The sequence below is a fragment of the Leptopilina boulardi genome, unplaced genomic scaffold (assembly GCF_019393585.1).
Source record: "Leptopilina boulardi isolate dan_hultmark-lab unplaced genomic scaffold, ZJU_Lbou_2.1 LbouV2_292, whole genome shotgun sequence".
Classification (NCBI taxonomy): Eukaryota; Metazoa; Arthropoda; class Insecta; order Hymenoptera; family Figitidae; genus Leptopilina; species Leptopilina boulardi.
In genome coordinates, this window is record NW_026137854.1 from 1,954,797 (window position 1) to 1,979,797 (window position 25,001).

General features: G+C 27.3%; 1 protein-coding gene and 1 long non-coding RNA gene across 2 annotated transcripts; both read left to right on the forward strand.

Annotated features, from left to right (window-relative positions):
• The first annotated feature begins 1,444 nt into the window (after positions 1-1,444).
• On the forward strand, positions 1,445-3,334 carry LOC127282249 (uncharacterized). Its single transcript, XM_051306422.1, has 2 exons — positions 1,445-1,523; positions 1,641-3,334. The coding sequence occupies exons 1-2, from the start codon at positions 1,475-1,477 to the stop codon at positions 2,192-2,194; spliced, it is 603 nt and encodes a 200-aa protein (XP_051162379.1). The 5' UTR covers positions 1,445-1,474; the 3' UTR covers positions 2,195-3,334.
• Positions 3,335-6,123: 2,789 nt separating this feature from the next.
• On the forward strand, positions 6,124-7,310 carry LOC127282255 (uncharacterized). Its single transcript, XR_007843179.1, has 3 exons — positions 6,124-6,334; positions 6,688-6,794; positions 7,004-7,310. It is a non-coding gene; the product is annotated as an uncharacterized LOC127282255 (long non-coding RNA).
• Positions 7,311-25,001: the final 17,691 nt, after the last annotated feature.

Below are 25,001 nucleotides of genomic sequence, written 5' to 3' on the forward strand. Positions count from 1 at the left end.
GGTTTCCACAAAAACTTTGAAAGTAAACTGGTATACCGATTTACCGCACATGCCTAGATGTAATAGGATAAAATTGTTTTTGCAGACAAAAACATTGAAAAACCAAAAATTGTAACCAATTGCTCTTAAATTTGAGTCAGAGGTACTTAGGGGTTTTTGATGAAAATGTTTACGTCAGAATAATGAAAGTATAAAAAATTGGTTCGGGGTCGTCAGTAACACACACAGTTCTTTCCTTTTTTTAACCCCACTACTCCCCTTGGCACATCTTGTCAAATTTTTGACAAACTGTCTTACAAAAATTCAAAATTGATTGACCTCCCCCCTTCATTTTTAAACATGTTAGTAAAATATCATTATTTTTTCATAAGATATTTTTAAAGTATTAAAAATTTTTGTTATGTCCTTATTATTAAAAATTGTGTTTTGTAAATTCCTACAAACTATTTCATTAGAAGAAAATATCTCCTTCCCGCCCAAAAAAAAGAAAAAAATAATAATTTACTCAACATGATTTATTAAACATATTTAAAAATTATATGCTCAAACAAATAATATAAAATACATAAATGTATGTTTACTTTTTTACTTTGTAATGTCACACTACAAACGATGACACAACCCCCTCTTTATCACAATTGTCACAAAAAAATATGCAACCCTTCTTTCCCCTTCTCACCTTAACGTGTTGTGTATTTTATAGATGGACTCGTGTAATAGATATATTCAGTAAATTCGATTAATTCTTTACTCTGGCACACTTTCTAAAAATCACGTAAACGGCACACAGGGTGTTTGACACCAGAATTTCCAGATTGGCTTAACCTTTAGAAATAAACTCAAAAATTTGTGTCTTTAGACAGTTTTTAAAATTTATTTTAAAAGTTTGAGCTAAATATAGCAATTTTAATTTCACATTCAGATTCGTGGGAAAAAAATACATCGGAATACATTAGTATAGTGTCTTGGCAAAAAATTTTCTTGTTTTTGTGTTATTTAGCAGTTTTTGAGTTTATTTCGAAATTTAATACCAATATGACTATTATGATTGAAAATTAAGATTCGTTGAGAAAAAATACATGCTAATACACTGTGTATTGTAGCCCACACAACAGCGAAACTTTCCTGAAAATTTCCTAAAGATTTACTTTAAATTTTCGAAATATTTTATTGCAATGTTTATAGAAATTTGTTTAAAGATTTAAATTTCCCACTTAATAAATATTTAGCGCAAAACTTTCCTGAACATGTCCAATACATTTTCGCTATAATGACTTAGGCGAAAATGTAATTTAAATGTTCAGGAAAGTTTTACGTTAAACATTTATTTAACTGGGACATTTAAATCTTTACACAAGTTTAATAAACATTGCAATTAATTTAAAACTTACGATTTATTCAATTAATTTTCGTTTTTTTTGTTTCTTTTTTCTTTGCAGAAACGGAATTAAAAAAATTTGTTGGCAAGGGAAAAATGACAAAACCACGTTGTGGCGATGAGGGAAACGAAAAGATACTGCCAAGTAAGCTTTTTAATTGAAAAGTAAATTTTTTGTAATTTAAATTAATATATTTTCAAATAATTTATTATTAATTGCTGTGGATTGTACTATTTCAATATTCTACTTTTTTTGTTTTAGAGAAAACGCGTACACAGTGGACACCTGACATGACCAAGGCATTGATAAATTGTTATTCGTCACTAAAAGAGACATGCAAGTTAAAAGGGGAGAAGTTTTGGTCGCTTCTTTCAAAAGTAATGGTAGAAAAGGGACATGATGTGAGTGCGCATCTATGTGAATCAAAATGGGATTCGTTATGTAGAACCTACAAAAACACCATTGATCGGAGTAAACAAACCGGAACAAGTCCGTCAAAGGAGTCAAAGTCGACTTCCTTCAAGGAAATGCATAAATTTATGTACAAAAGGCCCGAAATAAATCCGCCGGCAGTGGCTTCGAGTCTGGCAGGATACAAACGAAAAGTTTCTTCCATAATTGATGTTAATGGTAATGAAATCGAAATTTCTCCAAAAAGATTAAAGCGCGCAAAGGCAAAGAAGCCGGATGCAGAATGTTCGATGACAGAAATGAACGATGATGCCAATTTTCGTCACAAAGAAAATTTGGAGCGAAAAGACGCACTATTGGACATAATGAAAGATGTCCGCGACTCGTTAATTAAGAGACGATAAGTCGACTTATTTTTGTTCTCCTTTTACAGCGTTAGAAATGAAACTTAACCGCTGATATTTCATAGACGTTTTGATATTTTTTTAAAAAGAATTTATTGTGCTTGAATTTAACCGATTTCAAGTTATTTTTCAAAGAATTGATATTTTCACGTCTTTCTAGTTTAAAATTGATCAGTTTCGGAACAAATAAAGTAAATAACTTAAATTTGAAGTGAAAAATGAAAAACGATGATTGTTTTGTTACATTTTGAAACCGTTCTCTTCTTGTTGTTTTCAGTTTTAGTTGCGCACAAAAATTTATGTACGCATAATGAGTATTTTTCTTCTCCGTACTCGATTATTCCTGTGACGAAAAAGTTACTGTTAACTTTATGGAAATTTTTCTTAATGAGTATTATTAGAGTAATTACTATCTTAACTATAGAAGAGCTACCATAAAATTCACTCTTCTGATTGTGATATAAAAAAATGTGTTCCAATCAATACCAGACGTACAATACCGTACCATAATCGAGTACGGAGCAAAATTAATAATATCCTGACTCAGCATCAGACTCAAATTTTCAAAAGTAGTCCTATTCATTCTAAAATGTTTGCGAAAAGCTGCAAATAATTACCAATTGTCATTAAATCGTAATTAAAACTAATAATTCTTCAAAATTGTAATTATTTGAAAATTTATCAATCACATGCCTTTGAAAAGAACACTGTCCACTTTGGGATCCTCGTGTATGTACATTTTGATGAAACCCATCTAGAAATGTTGCGGGTCAATATTGTTGATGGGTCCCATTTCTGTACACGATGGACCCAGAATTCCATACCTATACAGTGTTCTCATCAATTGTACATTCAAAAATTTGAAGTAAAATTTCTCAAACACTCGATTTTTTTAGGCTTTTGGATAAAAATGTTAAAATCGTCGATTGATTAACAACTTATTGTTGCAAATTTTTAATTCTTAATCATTAATTCAGTTTTAATTATAATGACAAAAATTTCAATTGTAACTCTTTAAAAATGGAATTAATCTAAAAAATTTTAATGAAAACTCTTTAAAAATTTAATCATTCACAGAAGATGTTTAATTAATTATTAAGTAATTCATACGATTAAATATATTCTAAAATTTTTATATAAGTTCTCCTAATATCAATATTTTCTAAAACTATTTCAACTGAAATGCTGTGTAAAGTCGTGATGCCTTTTAAACATAATGTTTTTTCATTTTAAGAGAATTTGTTTCTAGATTATAAAAAATGTATTTTATAATATTGTTTCAGAGCTTTAATGTTAAAAATTATAATTACATCTCTTTTAAATATAAAATATTAATTTACAAAACTGAAATATTCAATTGTTCTGTAAAATTTGAATATCCACTTTTTCAGACGTAAAGTATGAACATTTTAATTTTTTTACTTAAAAATATTCTCAAACAGCAGTTTAGTTGTTAATCTTTCAAAAATTCAATTATTTTTTTTCTAAAGTTGTTCATAAAATTAATTAGTTTCAATAATTTTAAACAAATCTTTTTACAAATGGAGTCATTTACTACAGTTTTCAATTATTATCAATTACTTATCTGAAATTTTTTTATTTCATTAGATTTTTGCAAACATTCCACTTTTATATCGTCTGAATTTGAATTCCTTTAAATATCTATTTTAACTGTATATTTTCAATAAATTCAGTAATTCTTTTCTAAAACTTTCAACTTAAATTTCCCCTACCTAATTTAATAATTATCAAAAATTAGTAAAAAAAAATTCGTCTCCTAAAATTATGCAATTTTTTTTATCGACTAAAATTCTTCGCAAAAATAGTCTTTTCAAAAATTTTAAATACTAATTTCTTAATAAAATAATTTATAATTATTATTTAGTATACTTTACTTGAGTTTGAGAATCTTGGAATTATACTTTCGAAATAGTTTTCCGTTTTAGGAATTTGGACTTTTTCCTTTGAAGCCGCTGCGATTAAAATTCGTGCCTCGTCTTCTTCTTCCTCTTCGTCATCGAAAATCATGACAACAGCTGCCATAATCGACAACACTATTTGTTCATCAGCAATAGCTTTATTTTTGAAACAAAAAACTTTATTATTGCAACTTGAATTTTAATTAAAGAACTACAAATAATTTACACATGAGTCAAAATCAAATGCACTGAAAAAAGTAAACAGCAAAATCGCGCTGTTTTTCACTTTTTCATCAATAGTTGCCGATAATTTTGCAGTTTATTTTTTTTCCATTTGTCGTTTTTTTAACAAATTAAGAAATATAGAATAAATAAGAATAAAAATCAATAAAATAAATAAATGACAATTTTCATACGATTTGATAAGCATTTCTTAAATATTTTAAATATGAAATTAATGTATGTATATATGTACAATTTTTAAAATAATTTGATTAAATAATTAGACAATTTATAAAAATTTTAATTTAATATTCAGAAATAATTGAATAGTATTTTTTCAGATTAAAATCTTTTAAAATATAATTAAAATAAATAAGTTAACGTCGCAATTCTACGGATTTGCTTTACTTTTTACGCATAATTCTATTCTTTTAAAATATATACATAAAATAATGGATCTTTGAAGAAAATGTAAATTATTTAAAAATTTTAAAGACTACAAACCTTCTGCCATTTTTCCTTCTTTGAAATGACAACTTATTCCTTTAAGATAATTCGATTATTTTGTTTATTTCATTTGTCGTCCAAAATATTTGTGTTTATTGTTGTTGTTGTCACTTGTATTTACAATTAGGAACCAACAATTCATGAACCACGCGTGTTTAATAATGCGACATCACGACAAAAAATAAATTTGAGACACACACAAAATCTGCACAAATTGCATAAAACTCGTGGTTATTTGGTTAAAATTGAAATCTTCGATTCTTGATTATTTTTATGGAGACAATCGAAGATTTGCCAACTATTTTCTGTGATGTCTAATTTCTTAATTGAATGTTAATCAATTAGACACGCGTTAGACAAGTGTAAAAAAAGTGATAATTTTTTTTATTTTTTATTACTGGGATTACTGCTTTTCTTAACTGCTTAGAAAAATTATCCAGTAACTGGCAGCAAATTTAAAGCAACAGAGTTGAGTGGTGGGAGTAGAATTTCGAAGAAAACACCGAAAAATAGGTTACGTTTCGAAAAAACCTATGGCACGTTTCATATTTTGTCGCAGGCTCTCTGAAGGCTGCAATTTCTGCGCCAAACAGAAAACGACTTTAAGGTGCTATTACGGAAAGTGACCAATTACTGAAAAGCCAACATCTTTTCACATTGAGTACCACTGTTCACTGGTTTTAGTTACTGCCAGTGATTGACGAAAACATCCAAAGTCTCTATTTTAATCGCATAACTTAGAAATTTTGTTTTGCAATGAAATTCCAACAAATCATAATTATAAATTATTATTTTATTGTTATTAAAATTAATTTTCAATGAAGAAAAATTCCTTTTTAAATTATCCGCTATTTGAAAACGTAAAATTCTTCAAAACCAAGCATATGCGTAATTTTTTTTATTTATTTATTTTGTGGTTTAATTATATTTTCTTATTGCCAAGAAAGTTAAGAAAAGAATTTTTTCTTCATGAGAGTTTTGAAACTTGAATTAAATCGTAATTTTAAAACATGTACTTTAAGTATAATTTTATTATTTTATTACTATGAACAAAAATAAACAATTCAATTTGATCGCATTTTAGGCAAATTGTACAGAACTTTTATATATCAAACAATTTTTATTAAACAAAGTTAATTTAATTAAGGTACAAAATATATATAAGATTTCAATAAACATTTAACGTTAATAAAACAATTAATGTACTTTAAAGTTTATATCATTAAATTGTTATTGAAAACTGATTTTAATATAATTTTGTTATTATAGATGAATCAAAATTCTAGAACCGTTGAAATAAAATTTCAAAACAATATTAGATACGTGAAGGTTAAAGATAATCTGCTAAAAAAATCGGTAATCACCGAAAATTATCCAGAAGGAAGCAAATTGGAATATTCTGAAAATGGAAAAACATTTTTGTTGGAAACTGATGAGCATCACTATCATTTAGAGCAAAATGTCGAGGTTTACGACGTTGTTGTATCAACAGGTACGGAATTTTATCATGGATTAATCACTTCTTATAGGTCTTATTTTTCTTATAATTTTATCACCTTTTAAGAAATAAATAATTTTAGTTGATAATACATTTTATGTTTAATAATTTAATAGTTAGTGCTAAAGTGGTCCCTTTTCATGAGGGCGTACAGAAATTTCTTATTCTTACTTAGAATTTTTAATATTCTCAAATAAAATAACTGCATTTGTTTAATAAAATTAATATTTTTTAAGTAAAATTCTTTTAAAGCTACTATCTTGTTAACCATTTATGCTAATTTTAATGTTATAAATAATTTGTTAAATAAAACATTTATACACTAATGATTTTAATATCTCTTTTAGTTACTCCAATTCCAAAGGACCTTGGTGCAAACAAGAGGAAAAGGTTTCACGAAATATGTAGTGAATTAGATAAAAATGATTTGGAGAAATCGACTAAAAAGAAAACGGTAAAGTGTTTCTAATTTCAAACATTACCAAGTAATTGCTTTATCTGTTGCATTTTTATTTAATTGTCATAAATGATATTTTATATATGTTCTTATCTTTAACTTTAATCGAGACTTTAAGAAATGGTTGTTTGCTTTTTGTTATATAAATTCTTTATAAACCATTTATTTTAATGATGATAATTTTAAGTGCAGATTATGATTTTCAGTCTGGTCCAAAAATTGGTAATAAACGCCAGCAAAAAATTGTCAAAGAAACAAAGAAACATGTTTTCTTTACTTGGTGGCACAAAAAAAAATTTTGAAGGATCATTTGGTACTACTGGTTCTTTAGGAGGAAAAAGAAAAATTACTTTAAAAGAAAACGTAGATTATACTTTGGAGACATTGACAGAAGAAATTTTGAAGCAATATGTCGATAAAGACAATAAACATTTATTTGAAACATCGTTTGTTTACCTTGCCACAAATCAAGAACAATTTATCTCAAAATTCGTGAACAAGGAAGGACACGAATGCAAATTTTGGGAATATTATTATGATACACTTAAGAAGCCATCTAAAGAATATAATTATCTAATTTTGAAATTCATGAACTTATCGGCTTTTCAGATAAGAAAATAACTTCTCCGACTTAAGCGATTTAAAATTTACAGATAATATAAAGGCGTAGAACATTTAAAAAATTTCAAACATTATAATCTAAACTAGCTAAAAGAAACGCGCGTAAACGCGCGTGGTATCTATAATTTTTTATAAAAAATTAAAAATTTATTTTTATTTGACGGACAGTTATTAGAATTTTGATCTCACAAAAATAATAATATTATTTTTGTAATGATTACTGTATTACTATTTCAACCTTATGGTGTTATAATAATATAATACCTATTATTGCACAGTAAATATGACCTTTAAATTTTGTACTCAAATAAAGATTATATGCTACGATCATCGAATTGTCAGCAATACATTTAATTGACCCATCTCAGGATCCATGCAGGGTGAAGTCCTATTTTGTTTACTACAAGGCCCATATGAACTTAAAATCGCTTTACAATGTTATAAAGCTCTGGATTCTTTATTTCGTCTGTGATTTCAGCACATATCATTTTATTTAAAGTTTCTGAATCGCAAATTTGTGTACGTAAACATCTAGTTAAACGCACATGTGTCAATCCACGCTTTTTTCTTCTCTATGAAAGACGATACATATAAAATTGTAAATGAATAAAATTACGATTTATGAAAAGACAATTCCAATGATTCTCTACAAATCGAAATCCTAATATTAGACATTCTAACTGCCGGAAAATGATTTAATTAATTGTTTTCAAAAAATGATATCAAATGCTTGCTCATTATATTATTATCAGTTTCATAAATTAATCTTTTAATTTACAGCAAATGCTATTTCATATACTTCACACTTAACTGTACCAATCGGCTGTTGATCAACACCTACAAAAAATTCTGTTGGTTTAAAAGGGAAAAATCTAATTAAATATTCTATTTGATGAATATTCAAACACCCTGCATTAAGGCTTTAAAAAATAGTCTTAATAAATAATAAATAGCCTTAAAAAAATATTACTCCATCGTAATAAACACAAATCCAATGACCAGAATTGTTATTACCGCTAAAAACTATTTGAATATGTTTATCTCTTTCTCCAATTGGAATAATTAAATCAAGCATTTGTAATTACAAACTACTTTGCATAATGAAAAAAGAATTTGAATCATTTTTTAATAATTCTTGAAATTTATACATATGCATATCATTTAACATTTCATTTACATTTTCAATATTCTTAAAATCTTTATTATTTAAAATAAAATACTCTTTTATGTTCGACATGGTATCCTTCTTGAACTTTTAAACTGTCGATAAAGCTAATTTTCAAAAGTAATCGTTTATTTTAGTTTCTTGCTTTCAAAAAATTTACTTACATGTGTTTCACCTATAAAATATTTCATTAACTATAATTCAGCTAACTAATGCAACAATGATAGTCTTTTATGAACGTGAATTAGCGTTGTTTAATCTTTTTCCACATTACATCATTTTCGATAATGATTATTATTTAACTTATTTTCCTCTGCACTTTTTATTATTATTCAAATCAATATTCGACTCACAAACTATTATTTAACCCATAAAACAACTTCAACCCTTAAAACAATATTCAACCCTATTTCTTTCTATTTAAATACTTTTCCAAAAGCCAGCATCCACTATTATCAAACAGTCAATTTTTTTTCAATATCAAAATATATTCAAAACCAATGTTATCCAATATCATATTTTATTATCCTCAAAATCCAAATATCTTTAATACCAATCTTATCCAATACCAAAAAATTTTTCCAAAAACCAACTTCCACTATATTCAAATAATCAATATTTTTTTCCAATATCAAAATATATTCGATACTAATGTTATCCAATATAATTTTTTATCCTTAAAATCCAAATATCTTTAATGCTAAAATTATCCAATACCAAAAAGTTTTTCCAAAAAAACCCTCAACTGAAAGTTGTTTTGACAAAACAAATTTCAGGTAGAAACCTTCGAGAACCCTAATTATCAAAGTAAAGATATATACATATGTATATATAATCTAATAATAATGAGAAAATTCAAGTACTAAGAAAATGTGAATGAATGAAGAAATGAATACAAAGATTATTATTCTTTAATTAAAAGATTTTAATAACGAAAATGAAACTAAAATACTATAAAAAATGTATTATTAAGAATAATAATTTTAAAATAAAATAGTAAAAAAATTTGTTCCTTTTTAAAAAAATAATAAATAAGTGAGGATTTTTTAATATTTTTCAAATACTTTTTAAATGTATATTTATCATTTTTTAAAATAAACCTTATTTTTCAGCTGCGATCAAATAAAAAAATTTTTTTTCATACTCTAAATTTTTATCTGGAAGATAAGATTTTTCCATATATATAGGGGAGGGTGGGGCAAGGATAGTTAAGGGGCAAGGATAGTTAGTGGCTCTAATACAGAAACGGCTCGTCAAAAAAACGGGTCATTTATCATGTACACTCGTCTTAACACCAAAAGACGACAGTAAAAATTTGAGCTTGCGGGGACACTATTTGTAGAAGCTACGTGCCCATTTGTGTTAAATCTCAGTTTTGCTAAAATATTTTCACCTTATTTTTATTATTCAATCTTATTTTTGCGGATATAATTTATTAAATATATTTGTTTACGTAAATGTTTTCTGGTATAAAATTTTGTGCTGAAAACGAATATCATATTGCTTTTTTAAAAAAAAAAATTTTTTGTACTAAAAATTTGTGATAATTCGAAAAAAGCGCTCACGGGGCAAAACTAGTTAGTGCCTTGTTGTAATACTTATGATAAGGTAATGTCTGGCTAACACAATTTTTTAATTGCAAACGAAATGCTAATTGCTTTTTATGGATCGCGATTTAATAATTTTTTTGTTTTTCAAAAAATTCACAAAAAACATGTTTTTTTGATAAAAATGCTCATCCTTAAGTGCTAAGTTGTATTAAACATGATTCGATTTAATTAGAACAATAATTTTTATTGTTAATTCTTGACAAATATAATTCGATACCTTGAAACAATGGAAAATCAAATTTCATGATTTTTTGTATCATTCTTAGTAAAAACAAATTTTCAACTATCTTTGCCCCACTAGTGGGGCAAGGATAGTTAAATTTTTTTTTTTACTTTTCCAATATTATCTCGAAGGCATTGCCATCTACAATGTATAGCAAAATTGTAGCTAAATAAACAGGCTTTTGAACGATATTATTCTTTTTCCGATGCCAGTTTAAATTTCACTGCTAGATCCAAAAATATCTTACCTAACTATCCTTGTCCCATCCTCCCCTATATAAATAAATAAAGATAAAATTATTGACTGGTTTAAAAGTAGGAAAATAAGACTTAATTGTAAAATATAATCCCTATTGAAAATCCCCACATGGGATCCTATATATGATTCCATATAGGTTCCTTTATAAAAACCGTTATAAAATCCTAGGTCCACATAGGAATCCACATGGAATTCCATGTGAAATCATATATGAAATTCGGACACGATTTGGTGTATGATTTCATGCAGGAATTTATTATGTTGTTTCCACATTGAAATCTATGTCAATTCCTACAGTATTTCCTATAATTTTTCTGACATATTACTTTTTTCAATTTCCTTCATAATTAACTCACATCAAATCTTAAAAAAAATATTATATGAAATTCTTAAGATTTCCTTATATAAAATCTTACATACAAGATTTAATGTAGGAATCAATATAGAATTTCATGTGCATTCTTACATATGATTTCACATGGATTTGAACATAGGAAATCACATGGGATTTCATGTAGATTCTGAAATATCAACCTAAGATTTCACATGGATTTATATATAGGAAACAATATAGGTTTTTATGTGGTATAATTTCAGTTGAATGTTTTATGCTGAAAGCAGTTAACAAAAATTAAAAATTATTTAATTAAAAATTAAATAATATTACTGCAATTTATCTGAAAAGAAAAAAATTTGTGCTTTGCAATACACATTCTGAGTTAAAGTCTCAGCTTATATAGTATTCAAGAATGATCTCAACTGTGAGAAAGAAAAATTATCACCATCTAGTGGCGTAACTGTAAAACTATAACGATGATCTACATCTATATTAAAATTTCCCATGTCAAACACCATGTCAATTCCCCATGTGAAATCCTTTATAATTTTTATAAAAAATTTCCCCATATCAAACCCTATGTGAAATCCCTTATCATATTTTTGAAAAATTTTCCTATGTCAAATCCCATGTCATTTCCCATGTGAAATCCTTTATCATTTTTATGAAAAATTTTCCTATGTCAAATCCCATGTCATTTCCCATGTGAAATCCTTTATCATTTTTATGAAAAATTTTCCCATGTCCAACCCCATGTGAAATCCCTTATCATATTTTTGAAAAATTTACCTATGTCAAATCCCATGTCATTTCCCATGTGAAATCCTTTATCATTTTTATGAAAAATTTTCCCATGTCAAACCCCATGTGAAATCCCTTATCATTTTTTTGAAAAATTTTCCTATGTGAAATCCCATGTTATTTCCCATGTGAAATCCTTTATCATTTTTATGATAAATTTTCCCATGTCAAACCCCATGTGAAATCTCTTATCATTTTTTTGAAAAATTTTCTTATGTCAAATCCCATGCCATTTCCCATGTGAAATCCTTTATCATTTTTATGAAAAATTTTCCCATGTCAAACCCCATGTGAAATCCCTTATCATTTTTTTGAAAAATTTTCCTACGTGAAATCCCATGTTATTTCCCATGTGAAATCCTTTATCATTTTTATGATACATTTTCCCATGTCAAACCCCATGTGAAATCTCTTATCATTTTTTTGAAAAATTTTCTTATGTCAAATCCCATGCCATTTCCCATGTGAAATCCTTTATCATTTTTAAGAAAAATTTTCCTATGTCAAACCCCATGTCAAATCCCTTATCATTTTTTTGAAATAATTTCCTACGTTAAATCCCATGTCATTTCCCATGTAAAAACCTTTATCACTTTTATGATAAATTTTCCCATGTCAATTAAATGATAAAGGATTTCACATGGGAAATGACATGGGAATTGACATGGGAAAATTAATCATAAAAATGATAAAGGATTTCACATGGGAAATGACATGGGATTTGACATAGGAAAATTTTTCAAAAAAATGATAAGGGATTTCACATTGGGTTTGACATGGGAAAATTTATCATAAAAATGATAAAGGATTTCACATGGGAAATGACATGGGATTTGACAAAGGAAAATTTTTCAAAAAAATGATAAGGGATTTCACATGGGGTTTGACATGGGAAAATTTTTCATAAAAATGATAAAGGATTTCACATGGGAAATGACATGGGATTTCACGTAGGAAAATTTTTCAAAAAAATGATAAGTGATTTCACATGGGGTTTGACATGGGAAAATTTTTCATGAAAATGATAAAGGATTTCACATGGGAAATGACATGGGATTTGACATAGGAAAATTATTCAAACAAATGATAAGGGATTTCACATGGGGTTTGACATGGGAAAATTTATCATAAAAATGATAAAGGATTTCACATGGGAAATGACATGGGATTTCACGTAGGAAAATTTTTCAAAAAAATGATAAGGGATTTCACATGGGGTTTGACATGGGAAAATTTTTCATAAAAATGATAAAAGATTTCACATGGGAAATGACATGGGATTTGACATAGGTAAATTTTTCAAAAATATGATAAGGGATTTCACATGGGGTTGGACATGGGAAAATTTTTCATAAAAATGATAAAGGATTTCACATGGGAAATGACATGGGATTTGACATAGGAAAATTTTTCATAAAAATGATAAAGGATTTCACATGGGGTTTGACATGGGAAAATTTTTCATAAAAATGATAAAGGATTTCACATGGGAAATGGCATGGGATTTGACATAAGAAAATTTTTCAAAAAAATGATAAGAGATTTCACATGGGGTTTGACATGGGAAAATTTATCATAAAAATGATAAAGGATTTCACATGGGAAATAACATGGGATTTCACGTAGGAAAATTTTTCAAAAAAATGATAAGGGATTTCACATGGGGTTTGACATGGGAAAATTTTTCATAAAAATGATAAAGGATTTCACATGGGAAATGACATGGGATTTGACATAGGTAAATTTTTCAAAAATATGATAAGGGATTTCACATGGGGTTTGACATGGGAAAATTTATCATAAAAATGATAAAGGATTTCACATGGGAAATAACATGGGATTTCACATAGGAAAATTTTTCAAAAAAATGATAAGGGATTTCACATGGGGTTTGACATGGGAAAATTTTTCATAAAAATGATAAAGGATTTCACATGGGAAATGACATGGGATTTGACATAGGTAAATTTTTCAAAAATATGATAAGGGATTTCACATGGGGTTGGACATGGGAAAATTTTTCATAAAAATGATAAAGGATTTCACATGGGAAATGACATGGGATTTGACATAGGAAAATTTTTCATAAAAATGATAAAGGATTTCACATGGGAAATGACATGGGATTTGACATAGGAAAATTTTTCAAAAATATGATAAGGGATTTCACATAGGGTTTGATATGGGGAAATTTTTTATAAAAATTATAAAGGATTTCACATGGGGAATTGACATGGTGTTTGACATGGGAAATTTTAATATAGATGTAGATCATCGTTATAGTTTTACAGTTACGCCACTAGATGGTGATAATTTTTCTTTCTCACAGTTGAGATCATTCTTGAATACTATATAAGCTGAGACTTTAACTCAGAATGTGTATTGCAAAGCACAAATTTTTTTCTTTTCAGATAAATTGCAGTAATATTATTTAATTTTTAATTTAATAATTTTTAATTTTTGTTAACTGCTTTCAGCATAAAACATTCAACTGAAATTATACCACATAAAAACCTATATTGTTTCCTATATATAAATCCATGTGAAATCTTAGGTTGATATTTCAGAATCTACATGAAATCCCATGTGATTTCCTATGTTCAAATCCATGTGAAATCATATGTAAGAATGCACATGAAATTCTATATTGATTCCTACATTAAATCTTGTATGTAAGATTTTATATAAGGAAATCTTAAGAATTTCATATAATATTTCTTTTAAGATTTGATGTGAGTTAATTATGAAGGAAATTGAAAAAAGTAATATGTCAGAAAAATTATAGGAAATACTGTAGGAATTGACATAGATTTCAATGTGGAAACAACATAATAAATTCCTGCATGAAATCATACACCAAATCGTGTCCGAATTTCATATATGATTTCACATGGAATTCCATGTGGATTCCTATGTGGACCTAGGATTTTATAACGGTTTTTATAAAGGAACCTATATGGAATCATATATAGGATCCCATGTGGGGATTTTCAATAGGGATTATATTTTACAATTAAGTCTTATTTTCCTACTTTTAAACCAGTCAATAATTTTATCTTTATTTATTTATATATATATATGGAGAAATCTTATCTTCCAGATAAAAATTTAGAGTATGAAAAAAAAATTTTTTATTTGATCGCAGCTGAAAAATAAGGTTTATTTTAAAAAATGATAAATATACATTTAAAAAATATTTGAAAAATATTAAAAAATCCTCACTCATTTATTATTTTTTTAAAAAGGAACAATTTTTTTACTATTTTATTTTAAAATTATTATTCTTAATAATACATTTTTTATAGTATTTTAATTTCATTTTCGTTATTAAAATCTTTTAATTAACTATAATAATCTTGGTATTCATTCATTCATTCATTCATTCCGTCCGGACCCCTGCTGGGTTTTCGGTGACAGAGAAAAGAACAATTTATGGAGAGAGAAAGATATATCTTTATTTTGCAAATGAGGGTTCGCTTGACCTGCAATCTGTTAAGAAGGATTAATTAATAACTCTGAGGACCCAGGTAATTATTTCTTTCTCCCTTTATCACGTGAAAAAGCTATAAAGAAAGTGTAAAACTGAATAGGTAACGCATACCTTTCTTTCTTACACCAAGAAATATAACATAAGTACTTCTTTGTTTAACATTGCGTTTCTCTATCTAGACGATTGAAAATGTCATAAGAACATCATCGTCTAAAATCTTAATCTTCTTCCATTTTTGTTTTAAAAATAAAAAAAATATTCATTTATATGTATATATGTATGTAGGGGAGAGTGACAAACAGTGGGACAATTTTTTTCAAAGAGATATTAATATGTCAATTTTATATATTTTTGGACACTTTTTGATACTACCATAAAATTTCAAGTTTTTGGAACTTGATACATTTTTCTTGTTTTTAAGGTTTGTGTTAAACAGTGGGACACCTATTATTAATTATTAAATAATGAATAATTGTTTCAATAATAATATTCTACTTCATACTTTGTAAATATATATGTTTTGCATTAAATAACGTTAACAAATGTTTCAAAACACTCATAATTTAATAATATTTTAAATTTTTATAATTTTTTATTACATTCCCTGGCGGATTCGATTTGCGTAATGTCTACTTAACTAAGCGGACTTTAGGTAGACATTAGGTAGACATGTAAAAAAACGTATAAAAAAGCTATTAATCGACTTATTATGATAAAAAAAAGTTGATAAAAGGGTAAATGAATGTTTATAGAGTAAATTCGTACAAAATTTGTAATTAATAAAGCAATAAATAATTAATAATGAATGGAAATGTGCGCGAGGTACCTGATCAGTTCAGCTGTACAATTATTTTCGTGCTATTTTCATGAAAAGAATATAAATTAACTGCAAAAACAATTGATATTTATAAAAAAGTGTAAAATTGATTTAATTTTATTGTTTGCAATACGAATTATTAAATAATAATTAAGTTTTTATCAAATGTGAATAGTGTTGTGAAAACCTGTGAAAACTAATGAGTTACTACATTACCGATCGCATATGAGAGATGGCGCCACCAGTTTTTACAATACAGTGCGAGCATGTTTTCTTCCAAGCTTTTGCTTTGAAAGAAAATAAAAAGTGAATTTTAAAATGCAGAATAAAGTTATACAAATAATTATTGATTTCATAATTGTTTCTCGTCCAAAATTACGGACATGATTGCAGCTTTTTTGTTACACTCATCGAGAACTTTTTATTATCATATGCGATCGGTAATGTAGTAACTCATTAGTTTTCACAGGTTTTCACAACACTATTCACATTTGATAAAAACTTAATTATTATTTAATAATTCGTATTGCAAACAATAAAATTAAATCAATTTTACACTTTTTTATAAATATCAATTGTTTTTGCAGTTAATTTATATTCTTTTCAGAAAATAGCACGAAAATAATTGTACAGCTGAACTGATCAGGTACCTCGCGCACATTTCCATTCATTATTAATTATTTATTGCTTTATTAATTACAAATTTTGTACGAATTTACTCTATAAACATTCATTTACCCTTTTATCAACTTTTTTTTATCATAATAAGTCGATTAATAGCTTTTTTATACGTTTTTTTACATGTCTGCCTAATGTCTACCTAAAGTCCGCTTAGTTAAGTAGACATTACGCAAATCGAATCCGCCAGGGTTTCATTATGTACTCCGAGTTAATCTTCATTAACAAAGGTTCTATTGGCCAAGGGTTGGTACATCTTTATTTTTCTATATAATAAATGTGAAAAAAGAAATTATTACCTGGGTCCTCAGAGTTAATCCTCATTAACAAAGGTTCTATTGTCCAATGGTTGGTTCTTTTGTGGTATTTGTTCCGGGGTTTTAATACAGGTATAAATACGTATATATGTTATTTATAATGAACTACTGATTACTCATATAAGAGTATCCTTTTTGCACTTATTGGCTGATCAGTAGTTACTGATTCATAGTTACTCATAGTTCTCTCATTCTTTTGGATATTTGGTAGTTTTATTGGATAAAAGGCAAAATTAATTATATTGGATTAAAGTAAAAATTGGTTATATTGAATTAAAGGAAAAATTAGTTATATTTAGTAAAAGGTAAAATTAGTTGTATTGAATTAAAGAAAAAATTGGTTATATTGAATAAAAGGCAAAATTGGTTATATTAGAGAAAGTGAGCAAAACGGTTAAAGTTATTTAGATTTTCATGAATCAAAAATAAAATTAAACGAAGTATAATATGGCCAACATAAAAGAGTATATTATTTTAAGTGATAAAGATTTAAAAATTATTGAAAATAGAAATAAATTGTTAAATTACATGCATATGTACAAATTTGAAGATTTATTAAGAAAAGATTCCAATTCTTTTTTTAATATGCAAAGTGATTTGTATGTACAAATGCTTGATTTTATTGTCCCAATTAGAGACGGTGATAAGCATATTTAAATACTTTTTAGCCGTAATAACAATTATGGTCACTGAATTTATGTCTATTACTATAGAGTAAGGCTTTATATTTTTGATAGCCTTAATAAGGGGTGTTTAAATGTGCAGCAAATAAAATATTTAATTAGATTGTTACCTTTTAAACCAACAGTAGTTTTTGAAGCTGTTGATCAACAACCTTTTGGTAGTGTTGAGTGTGGAGTACATGCAATAGCATTTGCAACATCTATATTATTTAACGTAATGCCAAACCGTGTAAATTATGAAACTGATAATAACAAAATGAGAAACCATTTTAAGTCAATGTTTGAAAATAATTGCTTAAATAATTTTCCGACAGTAAGAACGTCTCACAATAGGAATTCGATAATAGAGAATGATTAGAACCGTCTTTTCATAAATTGAACTCAGGAACATAAAAATTATATTTTAAACTATTGTTCTGTTTTTAATACTTTTCCCAGTAATAATATTAACAGAGTTCTATTAACACAAGAGTTAAAAATTAAACATTCTTTAAATGACACTAGTGAAAAGAAAATAATTCGTACAACTTATAATACTCTGAACAAAATTTTACCACATGAATATTTAACAATGAAAACTTTTCTGAGTAAAGAAAATGATAAAAAGATAAATTGAGCAATTAAAGAGAAGGGAAGAAAAAGGAAGGCAAGGCGCGAAGTTACATATGAGCAGTAAATAATAAGACAGGAGAATGAGAGATTGAGAAAACGTAATCGTAATAAAACAGAAATAAAAAAGAAAGAGCGCAAAAAAAATTTGACATGCAAAAAAAAGAAATTATCTATAAAAACTGAAGATGGAAAGAAAATACGCAAGGATAAAAATTTGGCATGTAGGAAAAGAAAAATATCAATGGAAACTCAAGATGAAAAGAAAGTGCGTCAAGAAAATAATTTGTCATGTAAGAAGAAAAAATTTTCTACGGCAACGGAAGATGAAAAGAATGTGTGAAGAAAAGAATTTGACATATAAAAACGATAATCGGAATAAAAAAGTGCAGGAGTTGCAATAATGTCTGTTGAAGATTTAGATTAAAGTAAAGTACCACAGAATTATTTAGGTTTAATAAATGTAGAATGTAAGTTTTGTAACGGGTTACATTTTTTGTGTGAAAGACTGTAACATAGATACATCACGGAGGAATGTCCCCGTGAAAAGGACATTATGATATCGCCTGAATGTCACAAAAATATTCCCGGTTGATATCAGCCTGACATTCAAGCAATATTCCGTGCTACTTGGGTGGTAGATCCAATATAGAGAAATTTTTTTTTACATTTCTAATATTAAATTTTTTTGTAAAAAAATGAATAAAAAATATGGTTAATGCACACTAGCAACGTAGTCGGCCGCTTGCGGACGACAAAGTTGCTAGTTTAGATTATAATGTTTAAAATTTTTTAAATGTTCTACGCCTGTATATTATCTGTAAATTTTAAATCGCTTAAGTTGGAGAAGTTATTTTCTTATCTGAAAAGCCGATAAGTTCATGAATTTCAAAATTAGATAATTGTATTCTTTAGATGGCTTCTCAAGTGTATCATAATAATATTCCCAAAATTTGCATTCGTGTCCTTTCTTGTTCACGAATTTTGAAATAAATTGTTCTTGATTTGTGGCAAGGTAAACAAACGATGTTTCAAATAAATGTTTATTGTCTTTATCGACATATTGCTTTAAAATTTCATCTGTCAACGTCTCCAAAGTATAATCTACGTTTTCTTTCAAAGTAATTTTTCTTTTTCCTCCTAAAGAACCCGTAGTACCAAATGATCCTTCAAAATTTTTTTTGTGCCACCAAGTAAAGAAAATATGTTTCTTTGTTTCTTTGACAATTTTTTGCTGGCGTTTTTTTACCAATTTTTGGACCAGACTGAAAATCATAATCTGCACTTAAAATTATCATCATTAAAATAAATTGTTTATAAAGAATTTATATAACAAAAAGCAAACAACCATTTCTTAAAGTCTCGATTAAAGTTAAAGATAAGAACATATATAAAATATCATTTATGACAATTAAATAAAAATGCAACAGATAAAGCAATTACTTGGTAATGTTTGAAATTAGAAACACTTTACCTTTTTCTTTTTAGTCGATTTCTCCAAATCATTTTTATCTAATTCACTATATATTTCGTGAAACCTTTTCCTCTTGTTTGCACCAAGGTCCTTTGGAATTGGAGTAACTAAAAGAGACATTAAAATCATTAGTGTATAAATGTTTTATTTAACAAATTATTTAAAAACATTAAAATTAGCATAAATGGTGAACAAGATAGTAGCTTTAAAAGAATTTTACTTAAAAAATATTAATTTTATTAAACAAATGCAGTTATTTTATTTGAGAATATTAAAAATTCTAAGTAAGAATAAGAAATTTCTGTACGCCCTCATGAAAAGGGACCACTTTAGCACTAACTATTAAATATTATTAAACATAAAATGTATTATCAACTAAAATTATTTATTTCTTAAAAGGTGATAAAATTATAAGAAAAATAAGACCTATAAGAAGTGATTAATCCATGATAAAATTCCGTACCTGTTGATACAACAACGTCGTAAACCTCGACATTTTGCTCTAAATGATAGTGATGCTCATCAGTTTCCAACAAAAATGTTTTTCCATTTTCAGAATATTCCAATTTGCTTCCTTCTGGATAATTTTCGGTGATTACCGATTTTTTTAGCAGATTATCTTTAACCTTCACGTATCTAATATTGTTTTGAAATTTTATTTCAACGGTTCTAGAATTTTGATTCATCTATAATAAAAAAATTATATTAAAATTAGTTTTCAATAACAATTTAATGATATAAACTTTAAAGTACATTAATTGTTTTATTAACGTTAAATGTTTATTGAAATCTTATATATATTTTGTACCTTAATTAAATGGAAACTTTGTTTAATAAAAATTGTTTGATATATAAAAGTTCTGTACAATTTGCCTAAAATGCGATCAAATTGATTTGTTTATTTTTGTTCATAGTAATAAAATAATAAAATTATACTTAAAGTACATGTTTTAAAATTACGATTTAATTCAAGTTTCAAAACTCTCATGAACAAAAAATTCTTTTCTTAACTTTCTTGGCAATAAGAAAATATAATTAAACCACAAAATAAATAAATAAAAAAAATTACGCTTATGCTTGGTTTTGAAGAATTTTACGTTTTCAAATAGCGGATAATTTAAAAAGGAATTTTTCTTCAGAAAGCGAGTATAATTTTATACAAATATATATATTTACAAATAAAAATTAATTATATCATTAAAAAAATATGGTCACTTACCTTTTAACCCTTTGTTTATTTTTATTTTTTATAAAATATTTAAATAAATAAATACAAATATATTTTTATACAATCTTCAGCCTGTCCAGACATACACGTTGAAAACGTAACAGAACGTAAATTGCACGCACGCGTGCATACGTGTCGTCAATTCAACTCGATTTTGCTACATTTTGCCTACGTGTGTACGTGCCTTTGAGAGGCCCATAGGCGCTTCTGTAGTTAACAGAAATCGTGTCATATTTTTTTAAAAATCTACACTCATTTGAAGTCTTTTTTATTTTTAATTTCAAACTACCCACTTTTTTCACACATTCTTCGTATTCAGCAGAATAAAGAAAGGCACTATTATCTGCACGTTTCGATGATATTCGATTCATTAAATTATTTTGAAAACGGTTCTTGTCGACTGAATTATCCATTTTAAATTATAATTAATAGATAGGGTCAACTGGGGTAAATCCGAACGCTTTTAGTAAGTTTCAACAATAACATAAGTTTTTTCTTTAAAAAAAAATACTTCCGGTATTCTGGTGCATGAAGTTGTTACTTTACTTCCATAGAACAATTTTATGGGGTAGAAAAAATTTTTGATAAATTACAATCGCAGGAAACTTAGCGTTCGTATTTACCTCGATACTTTGCAACTTTCCTAAAATATGGGGGTAAATACGAACGCCACTGTATTTCAGAAAAATCTTAGGGAAAATAAATTTAAAGTATTGCAATTGTTAAACTTATATAAAAACTCAAAAAAAATACGATAATAAACCTATTATGTAATAATGCATCATATATAAATACAAAAATCAAACAGGTTAAAAATTAAAATGCATTACACAATTAAAACCTTCAATAACTTTATCAAATCATAACGGATTTTTGCAAAACTTGGTACAGAAAGTATTTTGGAGTGATTGAATGTAAATACAAAAATAAAAGTCAAATTTTTTAAATTCAAAATGGCGTACTTTCCTAAAACTTATTTTTAAAAATGATCTAATTTGCTAACCCTGAAACCCCCCGAGTAACAATTTTCGAGCGAATCCAATGAATTTTGTAATTGTCGTCCGCCATTTTGAATTTTGAAAAACTGACTTCAAATTGGTAATTAGCGACCCCAAAAACCGTAGAATACCAAATTTTATTAAGATCCTGAAAAACTTTTTTCAACAAACCATTTGGCAAAAAAATTGAAACACTCCTTCGAGAGAACAGAGATTAAGTTTCTGCTTATTAATTACTAACGAGGATACGTATAGAAAGAAAAACTTTTTTCTATGTACTTTTATAATGTTAAAATAATAGTGTAATCAAATATAAACAATTTTGTGTGGCTCTGATGTAAAAAAAAATTATTGAAAATACCGTTCGGATTTACCCCAGTTTTCCAATTTTCTTGGGTAAATACGAACGGTCTGATATTATTAATAAAATTTTACAGAAGGCAAAAATCAAATATAGTTTCTGTTCTAGTATTCATAACAAACAATTATAAATAATAAAATGAATTTTTAGCTTCTTTTTCTTCAAATACGAGACAAAATACTGAAAGAGTGTCATCTTTGATTTTCAATCTTTTTTGCAATACTTGTTATCTTTGTTTATGCTGTTGCTAATTAACAAACAAAAAATGGGATAATACTTAGAATCTCTTCAAGAGGATCTGAGGTAAAAATTCTCATATCGAACTTATTTTTAAAAATTTTAATTAAGCTGAAATAATTAGCGTTCGGATTTACCCCCCGTTCGGATTTACCCCGACTGACCCTACTTGCGTCGTTAACTTTCGACAGTTGATTATTCACTAGTCAATAAAATTTTTCTTAACACTACAAATTATTCATTGACGAAAGTTTATTGTGAGGGAAATAATATGAACTTTGTTTATATCATTAACACTTCTTTATTTATATCATTTTCGACATTGCCCAAGATAGACTGAGCATTGTCGACAATGCCCGGAAAAGCTGAATAAGATGAATATTTGTAGACATGGAACTTTCAGATCCAATATGGCGGACGAAAATTAAAAACTCATCGGATTTACTTGAAACTCGTTACTCGGGGGTTTTTTGGGTCGCTGATTATGAATACGATGTCAGATTTCCAAAATTCAAAATGGCGTATCCAATATGGCGACCAAAAAAAATTTGAAATTCACTAGATTTGCTTGAAACTTATGTTACTCGGGGGTTTTCGGGGTCACTGATTACGAATCTGCTATCAGTTTTTCATAATTCGAAATGGCGGATCCAATATGGCGACCAAAAATTTTTATTAAATTTTTAAATTTGCCATCCGACTTATTGGATTTGACATTTTAAATTTTGAAAAAGTGATATCAAATTCGTAATCAGCGATAACGAAAACCTCCTAGTAACAAGTTTTCGACAAATCTAGTAAATTTTAAATTTTTTGTCGCCTTATTGGATACGGAACTCGATTACCTTAGAAGAAGCCTTCAAATTCGCATTAGATTTTGAGGGCCGACATCAATATTATAATGCTTATCACTATTCAGGTCATTATCAACCAAGTGACTGCGGACATAGAAAAAGAAGCCCTAGTCCAAGAGTGCGTTTTCCCTACCCTAATGAACAAATGAGATATCACACTCAACCTCCAATTCCTACCGGAATACTAAAAAATCCTTACTCAACACAGTACGCATCTACCAGTCACCAACAACAAATCTTTAGTCATCCTAACTATTATCCTCCTAATGCTTATGTGCCTTATAATTCATATCCTTATTATTCTCACTCATTACCACAAGAAGTTCAAGGGAACAAATCATATGAAGGGACTAGAACGTCACCACGCGCTCAATCCCCACATCTTGATGAAAAGGATAATTTAAACTTGAACTCAGCTCGACGGACAGACGCGACGACGAGTGCACAACAAAAAGACCGTCCGACAAGTGTACGGATTCTACGATCACAAGAAAAATCTACCACACAAGTAATACAAAAGAATCCCCAGTAATTACAATGAAATCATAGAGTTTTCTAAACACATCTGCAAAACTATTAGTAGATACCGGAGCGGATGTAAACCTAATTAAATTCAATGCATTACAACCAGATCTAGAGATTCTTCAGCATGAAGCCATAAATATAGCAGAAATAATTCCTATAACATTAAGAACACTAGGAACAGTTCAAATAGAAAAAAAAGGAAAAGAAGTGACTTTTTAAGTAGTACCTTTCAACTTTCCCATAGACTCAGACGGCATATTAGGAAAAGATTATTTGCGAGAAGAAAAAGTTGAGATTTCATTTTGGCATAATACATTAGTAACTCATTCTAATCCCATCGAACCCATATTTTTCTCAGACAAAGAATCCTTTCAAGCAAGAGAAACATTAATTGAAAATAAAGCAAATAGCAATACAAATATAAAAGTAAAAGCAGGGAATACGTATTACTAGCTAACAATTTACAAAAAAAATTTACAAAAAAAAATTTTTTTTTTTAAACAAAAAAAATAAAAAATTATTATTGTTTAAACAAATTTTTCTTTGATAAACGTATCTTTAATTTTTTTCTAATACTAATATTTCGATTCCTTAGGATCTCACGAGTATTTTCATAAAAAAATCGATGGAGACTCTTAAACTTTCCGAGATATTGAATTTTTTGTCTTTTCGCGCAGCGGCGAACTGCGCTTTCAATGCTAGTCGCTGTATGCAAGCAGCTGTTCAAAAGTACTAATAGCCCGTAAATCTTAACAGAATTAAATAGTTCCTCTTGGCTAATGATCAGTGATAAATATAAGATAAATCGGGTCATTTTTATTGCTTAATTATTAATTATTTATATTTTTAAATAAACAACTAACACATATTTATTGATTTCTTTAAAATTTTATTTTTTTACAAAATGTAACAACAAAA

What these genes read in the sequence shown, in the direction of transcription:
- LOC127282249 (XM_051306422.1), top strand. Translation starts at nt 1,475, where the DNA reads ATGACAAAACCACGTTGTGGCGATGAGGGAAACGAAAAGATACTGCCA. An exon ending in AAACGAAAAGATACTGCCAA is followed by an intron (nt 1,524 to 1,640) that starts GTAAGCTTTTTA and finishes TTTTTGTTTTAG; the next exon opens with AGAAAACGCGTACACAGTGG.